Source organism: Acanthaster planci, linkage group LG04 (assembly GCF_054643075.1).
Source record: "Acanthaster planci isolate LZ-2023a linkage group LG04, COTS_SCS, whole genome shotgun sequence".
In the NCBI taxonomy this organism is placed as follows: Eukaryota; Metazoa; Echinodermata; class Asteroidea; order Valvatida; family Acanthasteridae; genus Acanthaster; species Acanthaster planci.
In genome coordinates this window covers 20,296,901-20,315,354 of record NC_141780.1, presented here as the reverse complement: position 1 = coordinate 20,315,354, position 18,454 = coordinate 20,296,901, and the positions used below count along the sequence as shown (strand labels likewise).

The window sequence follows — 18,454 nt, the reverse complement described above, 5'->3', positions numbered from 1 at the left end:
TTATTATGTTCAGAGGCACACAACTCAAAACAACAGAGATTAAAGTGTTGGTCCAAACCTCCCACACTTTACCTTCTGTTTTGACCTCAACCGTCGATTAAATGACCTAAAAAAAATATAAATAGAATTATTGCCGCTCACTTCCATAATTGTCGTCACCCCTTTTGTAAATTCTGGGATTAAATTATAAGAAAGAAATTCTGTCCTAAAATTGTGCTGATCGAGTTCAATAATAGCAATTACCGAGGATTGTAAATTTCTCGACAAGAGAGGGCGTGCTGGCAATTTGGTAACGACGTTATTTCTTCAACTCACAACTTCGGCCGTCGCGTAACTAAACGGTAAGCTAAAATTCACCCTAAATCTCGATATTCGATTATAAAATTCACCTCAGTTATTAAGTTGGCATGCCTAAGAGGAAGAAAAGCCATGAATACTGCCGAAACCGCTTCGGTATTTTTAGCAAAAGGAGGCGGGTGTTGGCTGCCGAACATCGGTGCGAGGAATGCGTCATGAGAGCAGCGAGGCCACGGAGAAAGAGCGCAGACAAGCCAGCCGAAACTGAGACACAGCACCCGGTACTTGAGTTGACAACTCGTGGGGCGGCAGGCCAGAACACTGCCTGTGACTGTCAGGAGTTTAGCACCGAGACAGCCCTTCCTGCTCTTTGGTTGAGCAGTGGGAATTATTCAGCGAAGACAGACACAACAGCATCAAGTACCGCTATGGAGGATATTTCCCCCACAGGAAATAGTGCTGATGTGGTCAGGAATAACACTCGTGGGGCATCCTCAACAGCATTCAGTTATGCAAAACCTGGCATGGACCTTGGAGGAACTGAGGAATGCAGTAAAACTGTCTCAAATCTTGTGGTGATGACATCGTCCTTGAAACTGTCCGAAGGTGAAAGTCCTGCTTGCAAGTTTGATGGTGAACTGTCTCGGAAATTTCCAGTGAATAAGAGTTCATTACATGACTTGACTGATGGTTGTTTGCCAACATGCAAGCATCCAGGTACATGTATAGCACATCATTCAGTGGATTGTGTGAGTGTCACAGCGCCCTCAAGTGGTTCTATTTCAAGTCATACAGGCACAGTGAGTATCAAGCCTATTCACACTTATCGTAGCATTCACGAACTAAGACGATGTGTTGGCTCTCGCCGTCCCCCAGTGAGACATGTTCAATGGTTACTGCCTCCTCTGCCAAGAGTTGAGGAGCCACATACAGACTCGGATGACTCGGATGAAGGATTCAGCGAGCCTGTTGCAAAGAAATCCCACAAGGCGTCCTCGGATGCAGACAGCTTGGTTGAGCCAGATGAAGGAGTGAACGTTACGGAGAAGTTCCTGCCCAGTCCCGTGCGACACCAGCGGACAGAGTACACCAACCACTCATTGGACACATCACTCGGTTGCACATGGAGCTTGTACTGGCAAATGATGAGCAATCAGTACGGGGTACCAACGAAGATCTACTCCATGGGGAGGAACAAACTCTTCCACCCCTTAGATGGGCATACACTCGCTATTCCCAGCCCCAAATGTAAACTACTCGATGTGACTGCATCCATGTTTGGATCGTCACAATGTCCAGGTGCCTCTATGAGTCATACAGAGAAAGACCTCTGTGACTGCAAGGATGCCGATATCAAGACAAAATTGCCCCTCTTGGATGACGAGAAGCTGAGTAGCATATTTGCTGTAGGTAGTCTTGCCCAAGATTTTGGCAGTGTGCAAGGGGCTCTGGGGTTATGCCTGCGGTGTGTTGCCCACCGCAACAAGTCTATCTTCATCTTTGACTGCCAAGCCAGTCATGGTACCCTGGAAGAGGACGGGACAGGGAAGTGGTTCCAGTACTGCAGGGTCAAGTCCAGGTTTGTGCCCTGTCAGACAGTCCCAGTACTCACCCAGAATTTTGCAGGACTGGGTGTGGATGAGCTGACAGAGATGGGAAGGATTGCCATCAAGGCTGTTTTCCAAAAGACTTTCGGCACTCCATAGATCAGTGTCAATTTCCCAATTAGATAGATCTGCGTTTGGGTAAAAGATGAGTGGCAAACCCCACCCCAGGTTCTTGGAAGACTCAACACATTTCATATCTCCCCCCAAGTCATTTCTGAGAGTCAGCCCTTGAAAAGTCTCTGTCTCCATTTCTGTTCTCTCTTGCACTGCTGGATTTCAAAGAATTTGGTAATAATTTGTAATAATTATAAAGTTGGCCACAAATTTAAAGTGATATTTAGGTCTTCTCCAGTGAAAGATCAGAAATTTTATTGTCAGTGTAAGTATTTAAATTGAATTGTATAACCGGCAAATTTTCTCTTGGAAGTTTTTGGGCCATTCCAAGAAATAGTGGAATGAGAAGTGATTTATAGGGTAGAAAGAGTACTAACTAAAGTGAAAGTACAGCAAGGAGCAACTCCAAGATTTGCTTTGAGAAGGAAATTTATGTGAAATCAATGGTATAGCAAAATGGATATAAATCCCTGGAGTGTATACACAACACCATGGGGGGAAATGAAGTGATCACCCCTTTTTGGTTGAAAAAAATATTGTAAAGCAAGTAGAGAGGCCCATTCAGTGAAAAAAATGCAAAAATAATTATTGACCTCCACCAATCAAAGGAATTGGCCATCCAGCTACATACTCCGAGCAAAGTGAACTCCATTGAGACCGTCTGGGACCCCTTTCAAGCTGGGAGAAGGACCCAAGACTCTCGCACAAAGGTTGAGATACTTCCGCATAAATTTAAAAGTCCGCCCAGTGTTTTATCATATCTTGCCAAGCTTTCTATTCCAGTGCAGTCCTCACCATTTTTAATTGCCAGACAGAAATGGTTGATTTGTTTATATTTTAATGTAATCATCCCTGTAAAAATATTTTGAAGGTCTAATGAAAGAGCTTCAGCACTCCCCAAAGGCTTCCGCTACATTGCATTGTTGATACAACTGAAACTTTGGGAAGAGATTAAAAATGCACACTAGTTCATAGCTAAACACTAAACATCTTTTAAATTTCACCCCCAAACTCTGAAAAATTCCAAAAGACAGATCCCCAACATTTGCTTTACATACAATTTATATCTCATACGTACAACTGATATCTTGTACGTCTCGTATATACGACTTATATCTCGTACGTATGAGACATAAGTTGTATGTACGAGTTATGATTCATAAGTGGTACGTACAAGATATAAGTTGTACGTATGGCATACAAGTCGTACATACGAGTTAGCTCAAGGGGGAGAGAATCTTTTTCGCCATGTCCTTAATACGGCTTCGTAGAGAACCGCTCTCTACCCAATCATGCTAGCCTTCAACGTTCTCACCTAAAGCGTAGGTGTACAGTTTCTTCTTATTCTTTTATTGCAGCTATTTTGATGCATAGAAAGCCACATCTGCTGAAAAATTTGAGATTTTTTTTTACTAGCTACTTCCCTGTACTGCACTCACAGAATAGTTCTGGCGTTTTGCCCTGTTCAGCCTGTTTGGAAGTTTGACTTCTGAATAGAAATCTGTCTCTCATATCTCAGGTTCCTAGGCGTTTTATTTTTCCTCGTGTATTCTCATATCTGATCACTGGGATTTACAGTATTAAAAGCTGAAGGTTACCCGCTTTATCTCTTTCGAAATTGAATTCGCACCAAAAACTCCAAATAAACAAACAAAATTAGTTATGGAAAATTCACTGTGTGTGTGTGTTTTTTTTTTTAAGTTGGCTTCCTGCATTTAGCTTGGCTGAATAGAGAGCACGGTGTGCATAAAAGTTTCTGTAAAGATAAATGATAATGGCTAAGAAAAAAGGACAGAGGCAGCTAAAGCTTGAGGGCGCTCTCGACAGCTGTTGAAGAGCCACGCTGGGTGATGGAGATCATGGTAAAGCTTATGATCTCTATGGGCTGGGTTCGAATTACGTGTACCTGACTACGGCCTGAAATCAAGCGCGAGACTGTGTTAGTGGCTACAGCCAGTTCGTATGAATCGTGAGTAATTTCAACCAGCAGCCAAGTGACTCGGGCCGTGTTTTATAGCTCCATGCTCGGACAAAGTCCCAGAGCGCGAGCCGCGACGTTTGAAAACTGCGCGCTTCGAATCAAAGCCATTTTCTAAATATCGGCTTCGACACAGCTGCGGGCTTCACATTAGTACGTAGACTCGCTTTTACCGTGGGGAGTGCACGAAGGGAAAAAAATTAAAACTTTTGCCTAGCATTGGAAGATTCGTTTCTACAACAGGGAAAGAGCTAAGGAGTCTGAACTGCAGGAAATATGGTGCAGTCATAGAGGTAGGGTACAGGCTTTCAAATGAGTGTTTTTAAATGGAAAGGCAAATGTTGTAGGCCTAACTTGGTCTAAGATGAACATAGACGCAAGATGCTGCCACTGCCAGGGGGTTCCAGGAGATACTTTTTGCTGGTTGAGCTCGGACAGCAATCTTCCTTCTTCCCCTTTTCCTTTCTTGTGTCTTTTTCTTCCTTTTTCCCTCCGGAATCTTTCCCCCTCGCAACGACCGTGCTTACGTCAGTGAACCAACCGTGACACCACCGATGACGTGTGCATGGTGTCATTTGTTAGCTTCCAATGGCGATTTCATTTTCTAACAGATACATAGGAGTAATGAAATCTACCCGCGCCACCAATCTTACTCAGTTTCGAGTCAATAAGAAGTAATCAGTGGATGGTTAAAATCACGGACGTCACGTTCATTATTATCAAAACATGTTTATTGAGACATTGATTTTTAGTCTTTGGGAAGTCCGAAAAATTAATCACAATCCCCCTTTTGGGCTCACCCCAAAAAACTCGGGGGTTGATTCAACAGCCCATATCCCCTCCCCCACCTCAAAGAGTATGTGGGAGATATATACCCCCACCCCCCGGGATTCTCGCCCACGTCAAGATCAAAACAGTTCTTCCTCTTGCGTCTTACACAATTATAGGATAAGCACAGGTGCACATTGCACCAAACACGTGCACACGTACGTGTACGCACTCAGTCATGCGGAATTAATTACGCGTGTATTGAAATAAAAATACAGCTCAGATGGTATATGTGTATCCTGTGAGCATCTACTTTACATGTATGTGTACATAAACTATGAACTCCATTGTTTTTTTTTCAGCGGAGGTTCTGGATGCCAACCAATGCAATCATTCGTTTAGGATGGAATAGACTTCCACAGCATCGACAAGACTTTCTAGCTTACTAGTAACTGCTATCGACTAGAGCACGTGTTATTATAGGTTTATTTCTAACCTGATAATTGAAGCAGTGAAAATAAATGTAAGAAAATGCTCAAAATGGTTCCTATTGTATTTATTCAACGACGGACGCCGATGTCATTTTTTTATCCGAAGGAACCAATGCTGCTTTGTCGAAGAAATGTGTGCTGATTTCTATATACTTTATCCTTTTCATATTTTTCGCGGTAACTTTATAGCGCGTAATAACGAATTATGCGACATTAGTTTCTTATGTTTCCGAATTCTCCTACGCTTCCAAAACATGTCACGGTTGCCAAGCAGGTTGCTAAGATATTACGTAAGAATCCATATTATTAGATGAAGCTTGCAAGTTCTGCATCTTCTTCAACAAAGTTGTTGGAAGGGGCGTTAGGCTTCAAGCAAAACAAATTCGTCCAATTAAATGAGATCAGTAATGAAAAATTTATCATTACTTGAGTAATCCCGCTACACATTCTCACGTCGGCGAATGTTCATAACTTGCCTCTAGCATTTTCCTCATGCCAAGTCAATCGTTTCTTATTAACCACACTTCGGCTGTTTTGCACTGCAGTCAAGACATCGTTACCATGACTTCAAGTAGAAGGACACTGGGACTCAAGTGTCAGTTACCAACGCAAGAATGTTGGAGCGAAATGTACCTTCAAAAGAAGCCCGTGTAATCCTGCAAATTCAGTTTCCTAATATGAATAATTACAAGTGTTTACGAATGTTTCCTAGTACCGAAATTCGTATAGATAAACTTTTAAGCATTTGTTCAAAAGATAATTAAACAGGGTGTCAGAATGGGGGGGGGTAGGCAAAGTGTTTTTTAGGGGGAGCGCCCACTACAAACGGTAGAAGGGGTCAAATCCGATTTTTTTTCTGGTTACATGGTGATTTGCTCCCTTTTCCCTTTTCTTACCTTTCCTTTTCTATTGTTTTTTCTTTGTTTTTCCCTTTTCGGTGGGGGGGCCTGGGGCAAACATCCTACTTGCCGCACCGCGCGACTGCCATGCACCCAACTAAAAAATGTAATTCGCAACGTTTGCATCAAACCGTACATCCTAGGGGCCTATCCTATACAGTGTCCTACAGTATTGATTAGCAAAATGCCATGAGTTCTTCGGAAATTACAATACTTTTGAGAACAAAAGCACTTTCCAGGTTAACAACGGAATTCATTTCTCTTGCTCATAGTTTAGCACTGTATACTTTATAATTCTCCAAGCAGACATAGAATGAGGCTGAGAATTTTACACCTGCCCGAGCCGAAATACATTTCACCCAGTGAAATAATACGCAACTGGAGAGATTCGTCGCTCATGGTGCAGAAACTATGAAATTTGCTTAGCTATTCTTGGTTTTCAATCAAGCTTTAAAGCTTAGGCGTTTTTAATTATCAGGTTGCTCTGTTGCAGAGAGTATAGGTCTATTTGGAACTGGCACTTTGAAATTATGACAACGTTCACGAGTCCGTGACTGAAATCGGGCATCGCGCCATCACTTCTGCTTAGCATAATTAATGCCAGACAGATTGTGCAGCCGTTCCACGATCACAAAACCTTTCCGAACAGGCGACTGAAGATCAAAGGTCTTGTATCGAAGAGAGTAGGCCACGGTCATGGCACTTGATGAGGACTCGGAGTCGTCTACTTCAGACATGGGGCAAATGGCTGGCTAGCTAGCTTGCTAATGCTAGCGCAGCATGCGCTTGATCGGTTCAAGTCCAGTCGTCATGATCTCACTGAACGCAGGCCTACATAAAATTACTCTTGGCCTACATGGACTGCTGTGGCACGGCAAGACATTTTTTTGAGACCTATGAACCCACGATCGTCACCACCCGTCAAATTCATAATCTACGGACTATTTTTACGAAATTGACCTTGGATGATGGCGGACGGAAGATTTTCCTCCATGAATTGACAAAATCGAGCGATTAAGCGCTCGTCATCTATTGCGCAAGGGTGACCAGTACTAAATCCAGCATTAAATGCTATCGTCATCGTGAACGTTTTACCAAACCTACAGATCATACGTCATTTTCGGTTATCCAACGAGTGTTCAAGATGCAGGAATTCTTACAAATGGACTCTCGTCAGTTTTAAGAAGCCAGCTGATGTAATAATTATGTTGTGCAGAACGGGTCTATAGCGAGATGTGGAACGGGACCCTGACTTGAAAAGTCTATCGTTCTCCGGATCGTTTACTCTCGTCCCAAGTTGGTTTTATTGTACGTCGTCTAAGTTGCAGGCAACTGAGTGGCACTGGCATGATGATATTGATAATTTATGTTATGGACTCATTGCTATGTGACCTGCAGTGATTCCGATCGGCAGGATGTACTGTACTGTACATACATGCACATGTACATGTACATGTACATGTACATGTACATGTACATGCAGTCTACGTACTGTATGCAGCAACTAATGGGATATACCTGCACATGTACAACTTCACTGCACAGGGCGAAGACACGATGCTGGAAGTGAGTCATACGGCGTGCTGAAATGCTAAGCCGCTGCTCGTGGAAAAGGACGCAAGTGAGTTATTTTGTCACACAACAACCATGTTACCGAGTACTATTCATTTGCATAAATTTTCATTGTTATGTTTTGATGTACGCCGTGAACTGCAGTCTAGTAATGACGACATCTCATGTACGGGACATCCGGCATTGCAGAGTCATGCGACGGGAACTTCCCTGTGCAGAATACATACTGTGTACTGTGCGGTGCGAGCTTCGTCGGTTGGTTGTCTCGAGCCGTACGTGAATCATATCCTGTACATGTACATCGACGCATGGATGGAGGACAGAATACGGAAATACAAAACGAATTTGTTGACGTGTGTCACTAAAACGATCGTGTGAACTAAAAAGGTATTCACGTGTTGATAATCGCTGTGGCCACAGATTGCAAAACGGCCTGTCTTTGTACGGGAAATGAATCTTGTGACCGGTTATTGTGCATATCGAGAGGAATACTAAACATTACATTGTAGCAGTGGTTTCACTACTATACCATGTTAGGCACCGTCAGGGTCGTTAGTGCAGTAGGTCGGATGAAATGTGATCGACTTCTAAGAGGTTTAATTTACAGGTCACTGTAAGTGTACTCCACTGTCAGTATCGTATGTTGTAAAGTGAGCACTTCGTGAATTAGCAGGCCTAGCTAACCGCGGCGTCCGCTAGGACCTCCCTATATTGGATCTGTTATGCTGAACAGCCAGCGGGGAAGATCGAGAGTTACGTATGTAAAATTCATTTCTGCACAATGTGCCTTAGGACGTACTCGTTAATGCGGATATTTTACACAATCGTATTCGTGTACATCTTTATCGTGGGTTTATTGGTGGGTTATAGTGTGATCGCTCCCGATGCCCGCCCTTCTAGTTCTACTTTGACCACTGCACAACCTACAATTCCGGGCATATTGGACTTATCAGAAGAAACCTCGAACAAGTCAGATATACCTCGGAAAAGGGAAGAATCGCCACCGACTTATAAGGAAAAGGTTCCCAACTGGGACAACATTACCACCGTTCCGCTATTCAGCGACGAAGTGATCAACCCCCATCCCTTCAGCTTCACCATTGCCAACCGGGACGCGTGTTTCAGGAGAAACGACACGGGTGACGGGATCTTCCTGGTCATACTCGTCAAGTGCCGGCTCAACGAGACTTACGACCGACAGCAGATCCGACAAACCTGGGGAGGCGTTACGCAGGTCCTGGGCCAACGAACCCTGACGATGTTCCTGGTGGGCCAGTCCACAGACCCGGCGACCAACAGAAAACTGAGAGATGAAGACAACGACCACCACGATTTCATCCAAGAAGATTTCATCGACGCCTACCACAACATGACACACAAGACCATCATGGGGTTTAAATGGGTGGCCACATTTTGTCCCCAAGCAAGCTACGTGCTCAGCATCGACTCGGACATGACTCTCAACATCTATAATCTGGTGGTCAGGCTGACCCAAATGCCTAGGACCAGCTTTGCTGAAGGGAATCTGCGGGTTGACCCGCGGCCCCACAGGAAGAGAGAGTCCAAGTGGTACACTCCTTATGAGATGTACCCTGAGCCGTCCTACGCGCCATTTTTAAACGGCGCGTGCTACGCCATGTCCGGCGATGTGGCCTCATCCGTGTACCGCGAATCTGTGCACGTACGGTTTTTGCAGTGGGACGACGTCTTCGTCGGTTTAGTCATGAAGCGACTTGGGGTGGAGCCGAAACTGTCGCCGCTCTACGAACAGTTCCTCGCTGTCAGGGTTGCCTTGAGACACGGCATAGGCAAAGGACTCCGACACAACACTTACAAAGTGAACGAGTACGTCATCAAAACTTGGCGGAATATTGTCGGGAAGAATTTACGAGAGCAGTACGAGACACCGACTTATGTCCTGGCTTTGCTGTTGTTCAACGCTTGTTTTATTTCGGCTGTCTTCATCTGCTGCAGCATTTATATCTATACTACAGCAGACTGGGAGAAAACTGAAACCTTACGGGTCTGATTAGTTTATTTCTCCAGAAGACGATACCCTCCAAAGTTTCAACCACATTTTTAGACTCCTTCGTCCCTGCGTTCTTATTTTGGTACATTAAAATCAGTTAGGGAAAGGTCACATATAATTAGAAGTTTCAAATTTCATGAGTAGTCCATCTGTGTGTCTGTATGTACATGTATATCCGCACCAACCTGCACCTTTTTGAAGCACAATTTGATCCACGAGGTTGTATTATCTGTAGATTTGATTTCGAAATACTCAGGCTATTTTAAGTCGTTTGGTCGATCGAAGTGCAACTGGGGTTTGTGTACATGTACGTTCCATTGTTCGCTACGTACAACCAAATCCAAATAACCGCAGATGCACTTTAGACAGGCTTAGTACTTAAGCCAATGAACCGCGATGTTTCTAAATGCACTTTTTCTCAATGCTGCATATTATAAATATTTATTGCCAGGTGTTTCTGAAACAGTATGGGCCTATATTATAATGACTTGAACATTAAGGACATAATGCGCAGTACTGTCACCACTGTGCTGGTAAATTATACATGTACACGTGTTCCTTTTGGCTTGATCCCGTTGAAACTGTTCTTCAATATTGCCTAATAATCCTATTTTCTGAACTTGACAGCCTCGAAATCCACAGCAATGGTCATAACCTGTTTGTTTAGCGAACAGGTTACATGTACTTACTGTGGAGTAAAATTGCTGTGTGGCAGTGTTGTAACATCACGACGGAATATTTCTCCTGTTGGTAATTTGATTGTGTGTCTCATGGTCAGCAGCACCATCATGATTCATAGTTATTGATCTTTCCCGCCATTCTGGTAAATAGCGGTATACATGTACTTAAGAGTTGTACGCCATTGTCTGTTTGAAACTATCTCTCTCAGCGGTAAAATTATTGATCGGGTCATATTTAAGTTTTTGTCTTGATTTTTTCCCCCAGTTGCAACAAATATAACTTTTAAACCACTTTCGTCCTGTCTGTATTCGGCATGTTCGGATGGTACCGTTGATGTTCGGTTATTCCCGACGGGATAGGTAGGCTAGCTGTTCAACGTAAACTCCCGTATCCCAATGTTGACAGCTTTTGATCCTACAATATTTGACTTTATACACTGAAATCGAAGGTCGCCTTAGCCGACATCCCAGGCGAAATCCAGAATTTTCTTTCTTCGACCAACGCAGGCTTTGTGCCTGAAACATGCTCACAGTGGGGATACACTTGTACTATTGCCCACTGGATATGGGAAAAGCCTCATTTTTGAGATGTTGCCACTGATGAAATCGAATATACCAGGGTTCTCAACTTATGACCCCCGACCCTTGTGTCATAACTATTTATATCAGTGGGTAATGCCTGACCTAAGATTTTGTAACAAGAGTCGTCAGGAAATCTTTGGGCAGGGAACAAGACTATCTCCTTATATAAGCCGCGTGTACACGGACTCTTGACTAATCAGAATGGATTGAACTGCCTCGCATGCTCTCGGGTGCGTGATTTACGCGGCGGGCATTATCAAATGTTAACAAAAGGGAGACAATGGGTATTTATGAATGTAATTTTATTGGATAATAAAGGAGTTGAGATGCAACATAAAGTTGACATTTGCATCAAAACCATCGTCATTTTGGGTATACATGTATTTCTTTGTCACGAGAGTGTGTAAGAGCCCAATGGCGTATCCAGCGGGGGGAGCAACTTGCCCCACTAACAGATTTTTTAAAAACAAATAATAATATTAACACCAAGACTCTAAGAAAACAGCTCCACGAAAAAGCAAGGATGCTGAGTAAGGCTACTGATACTTGTTTGCTACCCTAACATCTTGTTATAAAATGGGTCCAAAGCGGCAGTCTGTTTTGATACGCCGCTGTATGAACCCATGGTGATGTTTGTAGAAGGCTTAACCAACACACTTTCATGCACACGTAGCACTGCTGGCCCGCGTTATTTTGTTAAAATCAAAGCTGTCAAAAGTGTTCCTACTATACGGCTGTGTTTGCCAGCGCATGTTGCCAGCGTGGTGTACGGGGACAGAAACAGTGTAAATCCAGACTTGGGCAAAGACTACACCTGTTCATTCGCTCTTTGCACGCTGCCGCCATAGGTATGCAAAGCCTCAATCTGGCAGCTTTGCACAATAAAATACAGTCAGTTCACTGATTCCGGTGTATGTTGCTTATGTAATTTTGAGCGTGCTAGTTAGTTCTTATGCCATATGCGATTGGACAGGGCGATTCTGACGCAATTGTACAAGCTGCCGGTTCGAGGCTCTGCATGCCGATGGCGGTGGCGTGCGAACAACGAACAACTTCAAGTCTACTCCCCGGATTACACACACAGGTTCCGCCCGAAAGTACGTATGAACCGAATACCGACTTCTTAAACAGTCTCCTCCCCTATGATAGGGTGCGTTCTATTAGCCGACATGGAGCTACCCAGACCTACCCAGACAATACAGCGGTGGGAACGAGGCTAATCGGACGCTCCCTATATACGCATGACATACAACGTTGTGGTTCCGACCTCTTCCCGTACGCAATGGCGTTCGTGGCACATTGCCCTTTGATGTGTTAGCTCTGGTTGTGGTTAGATGCAAAAAGATAATGTGTTGCAACGGGTTTTTGGTTACACTGGAAGGCATAAACAGAAATTTATTATCTGTAAAACCAAATTGACGGCTCTGTGTACATACGCATTGCCTCGGACCCCATTCTCATGGTGTACGCAGTGTCAACACCTTCCGCGCGAATGTGTATACGTTAGCGCCTATTATACCTGTCTGACGCAAAAACACGTTTTGAGTGCTCGCTTTAGCCCACTTGTAGACTGTACTTGTAGCTAACCAATCAACAGGGTGTTCCACAAACGTCACGTCGCCGTCGCATTTTTCTCATTTTAACCGCTTGTATACAAATACTTCCGTGAGCTCATAAGGGCGCCCCACATTGTGAGCTCTTTTCCATCTTTTTATTCCTCCATGGTGTATACTGCACATGCGTGGACCGGGAATTATAAGCAGTGCATACTGTGCCGTGGGGGGGCATTGCTTGAAAAACAATCGTAAGGAAATTTCAGCCTATGTCCTGCCCGAAAGAAATTATACATTATGCCCCCCCCCCCCGCCCAGCAAAAATTCTTCACAAGCCACTGACACTGTAATAAACCTGAGAGATATTCGCAATGCATCTTGGGTATGCATGAACAATCCACACATGCACAATCCTATGGGGGTGTTATTGTTGGGACATGGTTAACTGCACTTCCAGCTAATTAGGTAGATATTTGAGCCAAGAGAAATAAATTCTTTATTAATCACCATCCTATGGGTGATGGATGGGAGTCTGCAGTCAGAAAAAATCATAATTTTTCCCAAAAAAGTAATTGTACTTGATCATCAAGACATACACAAGCCCAGTAGAAAAAGTTTCAAAAATACAAATTGGTAATAAATTTTCAAGATGAAAAACATAGGCCTAATTCTAAATGTTTTATTTTATGAAGGGCACCAGTGCAGTCGTTTTTTGCCGCGGAAAATGAATTTGATCGGTTAAAGATGAATTCGCAGACTCTACCAATGCCCGGCGTGGAGAAGATCTCCCAATATGGACCCTTATGAGCCCACTTGTTCGCGACGGCGACAAGTCGTCTTTGGAACACCATAACTCTTGGCTACCGGAATCACTGAAGTCTATTAAAGAAGACTTGAGCATGAATGACCTTGGGGCGAATTCGATTGACGGCCGTAATTCGACTAATGTCACTCGAACGGTTACACTATCAGGTCAACTGTTTTGGATTGATGGGCATGGTTGCATCGCTGATTACCCGTAGCCCTTTTCGTAACTAAGTAGAGACTAGACCATTAGTCTGAATATAACAGCCCAACATAGTGGAGATCATCCATACGCTGAGTAAGTTACGTGTGGATTTCGCAGAAAAGGTTCGACTACGAGCGTCCGAGCATGGTTTGAGTTCGAGTGACACAGAAAGCAAGACCAAGATCCGTTCATAAGTCTAACTTGTCCATGTTGCCTCTTGGGGTCGCTGTTGTTACAATTCCTAACTCCGGCTGCGGTCCCCAAAGGTTGGCTTTGTGGAAGTGAGCTTGAATCTCGGGGGATGGGAGTTATCCCCTCCCTCACACGCCCTGTGTGTGTCCGGGGGGTGGGGTGATTCAATAGCCCCCACACACACACACACTCACCCACACATCAACCTTTCGTGTTGAGAAAAAAATTAGGGCTGGTTGTCAGGAAGTTTTCGGACTACCCATAACAAGAAAATAACCAAGATGTATTCATTAGCACCGAAGAAAGACTATTAAAAAGGCTATAAACAAAACATTTTGATGTAAAGTCAGGTATGTATGCATATGAAATATATATACACATGTATTTATGTTATGAACAGCGCCCCTAGTGTCATATTAGGGATGCTGGGCATTTTTTTATTTACGTCATCCCTCCCCCCACTATGGCAAGCCCCAGGCACAAATTTACCCCCGACAAGTAGATCTGAATTATGAAGAGTAATCTGTTATGTGGTGTCCAGTGGCCTCTTTCCCCATAAAACACTGAACAAAATTCAGGTAATATATTTTGGGGTGAATGGATTAAAATTTTTCCCCTGCATAATCACGTAGTACGCGATAGAGTTTCGTGAAAACTATGTACGTGAAACTAACAATACAAGAATAATGCACGCAAAAACTGTCAAGTACATGTATGTGCTACTTTCAGATACGTACATGAGAACTGTTAGTTTCATTTACGTAGGTATTATTAGTCTTCGCGTGCGTATGTGAAGCTAACACAGATGTAAACGAAAAATATGTTTTTATATTTCAGGGCGGTAATACGTCTCTGTAAACATGTGTGCTATACGCTAAGAATGCTATTTGCTCGTCGCCGGCGACCAGCGCTCGAACAGGGCGCTGGGATCAAGGGCGATGGCCTTGCATAGATTTAGTGAAGGAAATACGTCACACTGGGTCACAGCTAACACATAAAGCAACCTGTACGTACAGTGTACATGTATATGTACATGTATGTACATTTCTGCTAGGCGCGCGAGCTCGCTCAATGCGTTACACAAGCGGCGATTATCAATTCTTTATTTTTTCCTTTTGTTCGTCATTGGTGGAAACATTCTCACTACTCTTTATTCGTTCACCCTTTGAAATAATCACCAAAAGACACGTGATCAGTGACACTTAGGTCGAGTTCGGGCGGCCTGTTCTTGACACGGGTTTCTTGTTCTCGCGCTCGAACGGCCCCGGGGAACACGACTCAAGACCCTGTTCTCGGAACAGGATCACACACCACCTCCTCATCAGGGTTTTACAGGAACACACGGAAAAACTCGTGAGAATTTGATTTTTGAACAGCTGCAAAAAGTAGAGAGATGGCTTCCAAAGCCATAGACAATGGGAAGTTTTGCAAAATTAGCATTAATTATTTTCCGTAACACAGAAATGAATATTCCTGTTTATATAGAAAAGAATTCAGCCCATCCAAACATTAACTCTCGAATAACGTAGCCTACAGGAACGCCGCCATGTTGCATGTTGCTTGTCACTATCTACCAGCGATAACTGGCAGTGTTTGTTCCCGGCGTTCGAGCGGCCGACCCACGAATAACAAATCGAGCTGTTCGTGAACATACGGGAACAAACCGCCCGAACTCGGCCTTAGTGAAAAAATAATTTACCACGCTGTGATTGTACCAAGGCCATGTTTTATCATACTAGCCGACACTCTGCCTGTGCCCAAAGCATTGCCAAAAAAATTAAGTAATATGGAGGGGCTGCGTAGCACCGTGATCAGAATACCGACGAGAATGAAGAAGGTACTCAGTTACCAAAAGCTCGGCAATCATATATTTCAGAGCACTAATTTGATATTATATTCTCGTCAAAAATTTTAAGTAACGCTTCGCCAACAGGAAGTGATGACCTCGTCACAGGTCGTGCAAAATATAGCCAATCACAGTGCAAGCCATCAGCCCTTCCCAGCGCCCTGTTTGGGCGCTCGGACAGTGTTCAGGCGCTGGGCGGGGCGACCAGCGAAGAAAGGGTGCTACTTTTCATGTAGCTCCCACTGGTCTCGTATAGCGCCCTCTATTCTTTCCTCACAGGCGCCTTACTTCAGCCCAAATTTGTTGCCACTGCGCCAAAGAGTTCTGCAACCGGACGACTACATGAACTAGAAAGAAAACAGCCCGGAAGTTGCAGTTGCATCTTGTTTCTGACGGAGTAGTTGAATTTTGAATGCAAACAGGTGTATGTCCAAGTAATATAGCACCTTGTTAGCCCTTTAATTCCAATGAAATTGAATGCGCATGCGTGATATTGTGTGACAGAACCTGTCACGTGACCAACCACAGATGAAGATTAAGACAAGCAAGATGGCGCTGGACGGTCGGCACGGAGGATTTTTAAGTCCCGATTCGTTGACGATAGACAACGGACACGATCGTCTGCAGACCCTGGCACCAAGTAATTCAATGGAAGAGGTAATTTACTATCTGATTCCGTTTTTGCAAAGCCTGATAAACACGAGTTAGTCTTGTGAATTCACGAGGGAGTAGGCCTACCACAGAATGTTGTGATGTGAAGTTCGGCTGGGGGTCAAACCATACCGGCACGCATGATTCACCGATTTTAACAGGATCAACTTACGATCTGGTAACCTAAGCTAGGAGTGCCATCTATTGTCACTCCACTGGTACTTCGCCTGGGGAAAGGTTCCATTAATGGACACCACTTGACACCCTATGCACAAACCTTGTGAGACTGGTCTGAAAAATTCTAAGTAGCCTAGTCCCCTAGCCTAGCCCAGGTTTGACGTTGTCTTCATTTCATTACGTAGTATGGTCAGGGAGTCCACCTGGGCTAGCCCTTAGCCTAATGTGAGTCCAAGTAACTTGAACCCTACAACTTGTGCAATTTGCCTTTGCCTTTGGACATTGTCAGGCGATAGTAGGGTCCAAGTTAAGTACCATCCATAGGCTTTTGCTTCTATTAATTTATTTTACTCAAAATAGCTCATACCCCGAATCATTCACCTCTGAAACTGTCCTTAAAATGTCTGATGCGACCATTTATGGATTAAGTGAAATCGGAGATTACAATAATTATAATGGTTTACTCACATATCTGCATCTGCGAAGAAAAGAGAAATTTCCCCTCGACAACGAGCTCAAAGATGCCATTTTTCCTCAAATAGCGTTTGGTGGCTGCGACCATATCGAAACTGTACACTGAACATTATGCTGCTCAAGAAACAGAAGCCTCTGACTGGCTGGTTCACACATGTCGCCATGGTCGCAGTTGTTTTTATCGGTGTGGTGCTGTTGCCACGCGCCATTTTGTGAAAGTCCCAGATGTTTATCCCGGTCTATGTCTTGGAATTGTATGCCATGGGTAGGCCCCCTATTTTTTTCATAAACAAATGTGAAAAGTTTCAGTTTGGTCAAATAGATTGCCTAGCCAGCTAGCAGGCCAGGCCTACTTGCAAATAATGAAAACAACCTTGTGATGATATCTGTACAGTCTTGCGGTCCCACATCCAGGAATTTGACACACTTCTGCAAAGCAGCAAGGAGCATGAAGAGGTTTTGTCTCATATGCCATGCCCGTATGCCATATGACTGTGTATGCTTGGGCCGATGTGATATCATCGTGACTGAGAGAATGTGGAAGAGATGCAACACCCCTCCTCCCTCCCCCTTTCTTCCCCCTCCCCCCAATAAAATGAGATAACGGCACAACTACAGAAATTATATTAATTATGTGTCCTGCCTTATTGAAAATCATGCCCGTGTCCCCCACATAAACCTCAGCACCAGCACTTTATTCCATTTATCCATAGCCAGGGCCTTGGTATCCAGTTTGGATGTTTTCTCCGAAACCCTCCAGCCTAGGTTGGTTGACATCGTCATTTATTTGGAAACTAACGTTCAGGGTCTCAATTACCTCTTTGCCCACAAGCTCTTCCCCCATATGTGCCACTTTGGCTGCACAATATTTCGTGTGATAATAATGCATGCCCCAATTTCACAAGCAAGTATGATTTACAAATCTTTAGATCTTTTTACAGGTGTTTGTTTTCTACTGCATGCAATTTTTCAGTTGTAATAATCAAGAAATCAAAAGCCAGACACAATAAAATCATATAAAATGATTTCTGTTACAGTGCTCCAAAGTTTGCAACAGCGTGCACAGAGACCTCATGTAAAGCCGAAAATACTCACTTGCAGTGATGGAAATAAGAAAATAAAAGCAAATTTGCTAATCATATTGTCATTTGATTAGCATTATGATGGAATTGGCTGGCCAAAAATAAACGGGCCTAATTCAGTACCACTATACCATGGTATCCAGTTTGAATATCCACTGATGTGTACACCAAGGCTAAACACTGAAACAACACACAGGTATGATATAGCATGGTTGTTGGTTATGGCTCTGGCCAAAAATTGGTTGGAGAAACAAATTTTTACACGAGGGGAGAATAAACAAAAAAACCCGCTGTCAGCGAGTCAGTACTCGCGTTTTTTGGGGGTGCCTGCTTTTAGCTTTACATTGACTTTACATCGACATTCTCAGAAATCCACCATATTCCAATATTTCTAGTTGATCTCTAATCATTCACTTGCATTCCAGATGGATATAGGAGGGGTTGGGTAAATGG

The 18,454-nt window shown here is 43.7% G+C and overlaps 2 protein-coding genes across 3 annotated transcripts in view; both read left to right on the top strand.

Moving 5' to 3' along the window:
• The first annotated feature begins 6,262 nt into the window (after positions 1-6,262).
• LOC110986926 (beta-1,3-galactosyltransferase 1-like) lies at positions 6,263-11,378 on the top strand. The gene has a single exon (XM_022249255.2). The coding sequence runs from the start codon at positions 8,508-8,510 to the stop codon at positions 9,753-9,755; it is 1,248 nt and encodes a 415-aa protein (XP_022104947.2). The 5' UTR covers positions 6,263-8,507; the 3' UTR covers positions 9,756-11,378.
• Positions 11,379-16,130: 4,752 nt separating this feature from the next.
• LOC110986911 (serine/threonine-protein kinase A-Raf-like) overlaps positions 16,131-18,454 on the top strand; it is a 45,817-nt gene continuing 43,493 nt past the window's right edge. For both annotated transcript variants that reach the window (XM_022249213.2, XM_022249212.2), the window contains exon 1: positions 16,131-16,274. In XM_022249213.2, the coding sequence (XP_022104905.2) occupies positions 16,146-16,274 (129 nt within the window). In that variant the 5' untranslated portion in view covers positions 16,131-16,145. The remainder of the gene's footprint in view (positions 16,275-18,454) is intronic.

Excerpts from the sequence above, each read along its gene's own strand:
- LOC110986926 (XM_022249255.2), top strand. The coding sequence starts at position 8,508 with ATGTGCCTTAGGACGTACTCGTTAATGCGGATATTTTACACAATCGTA.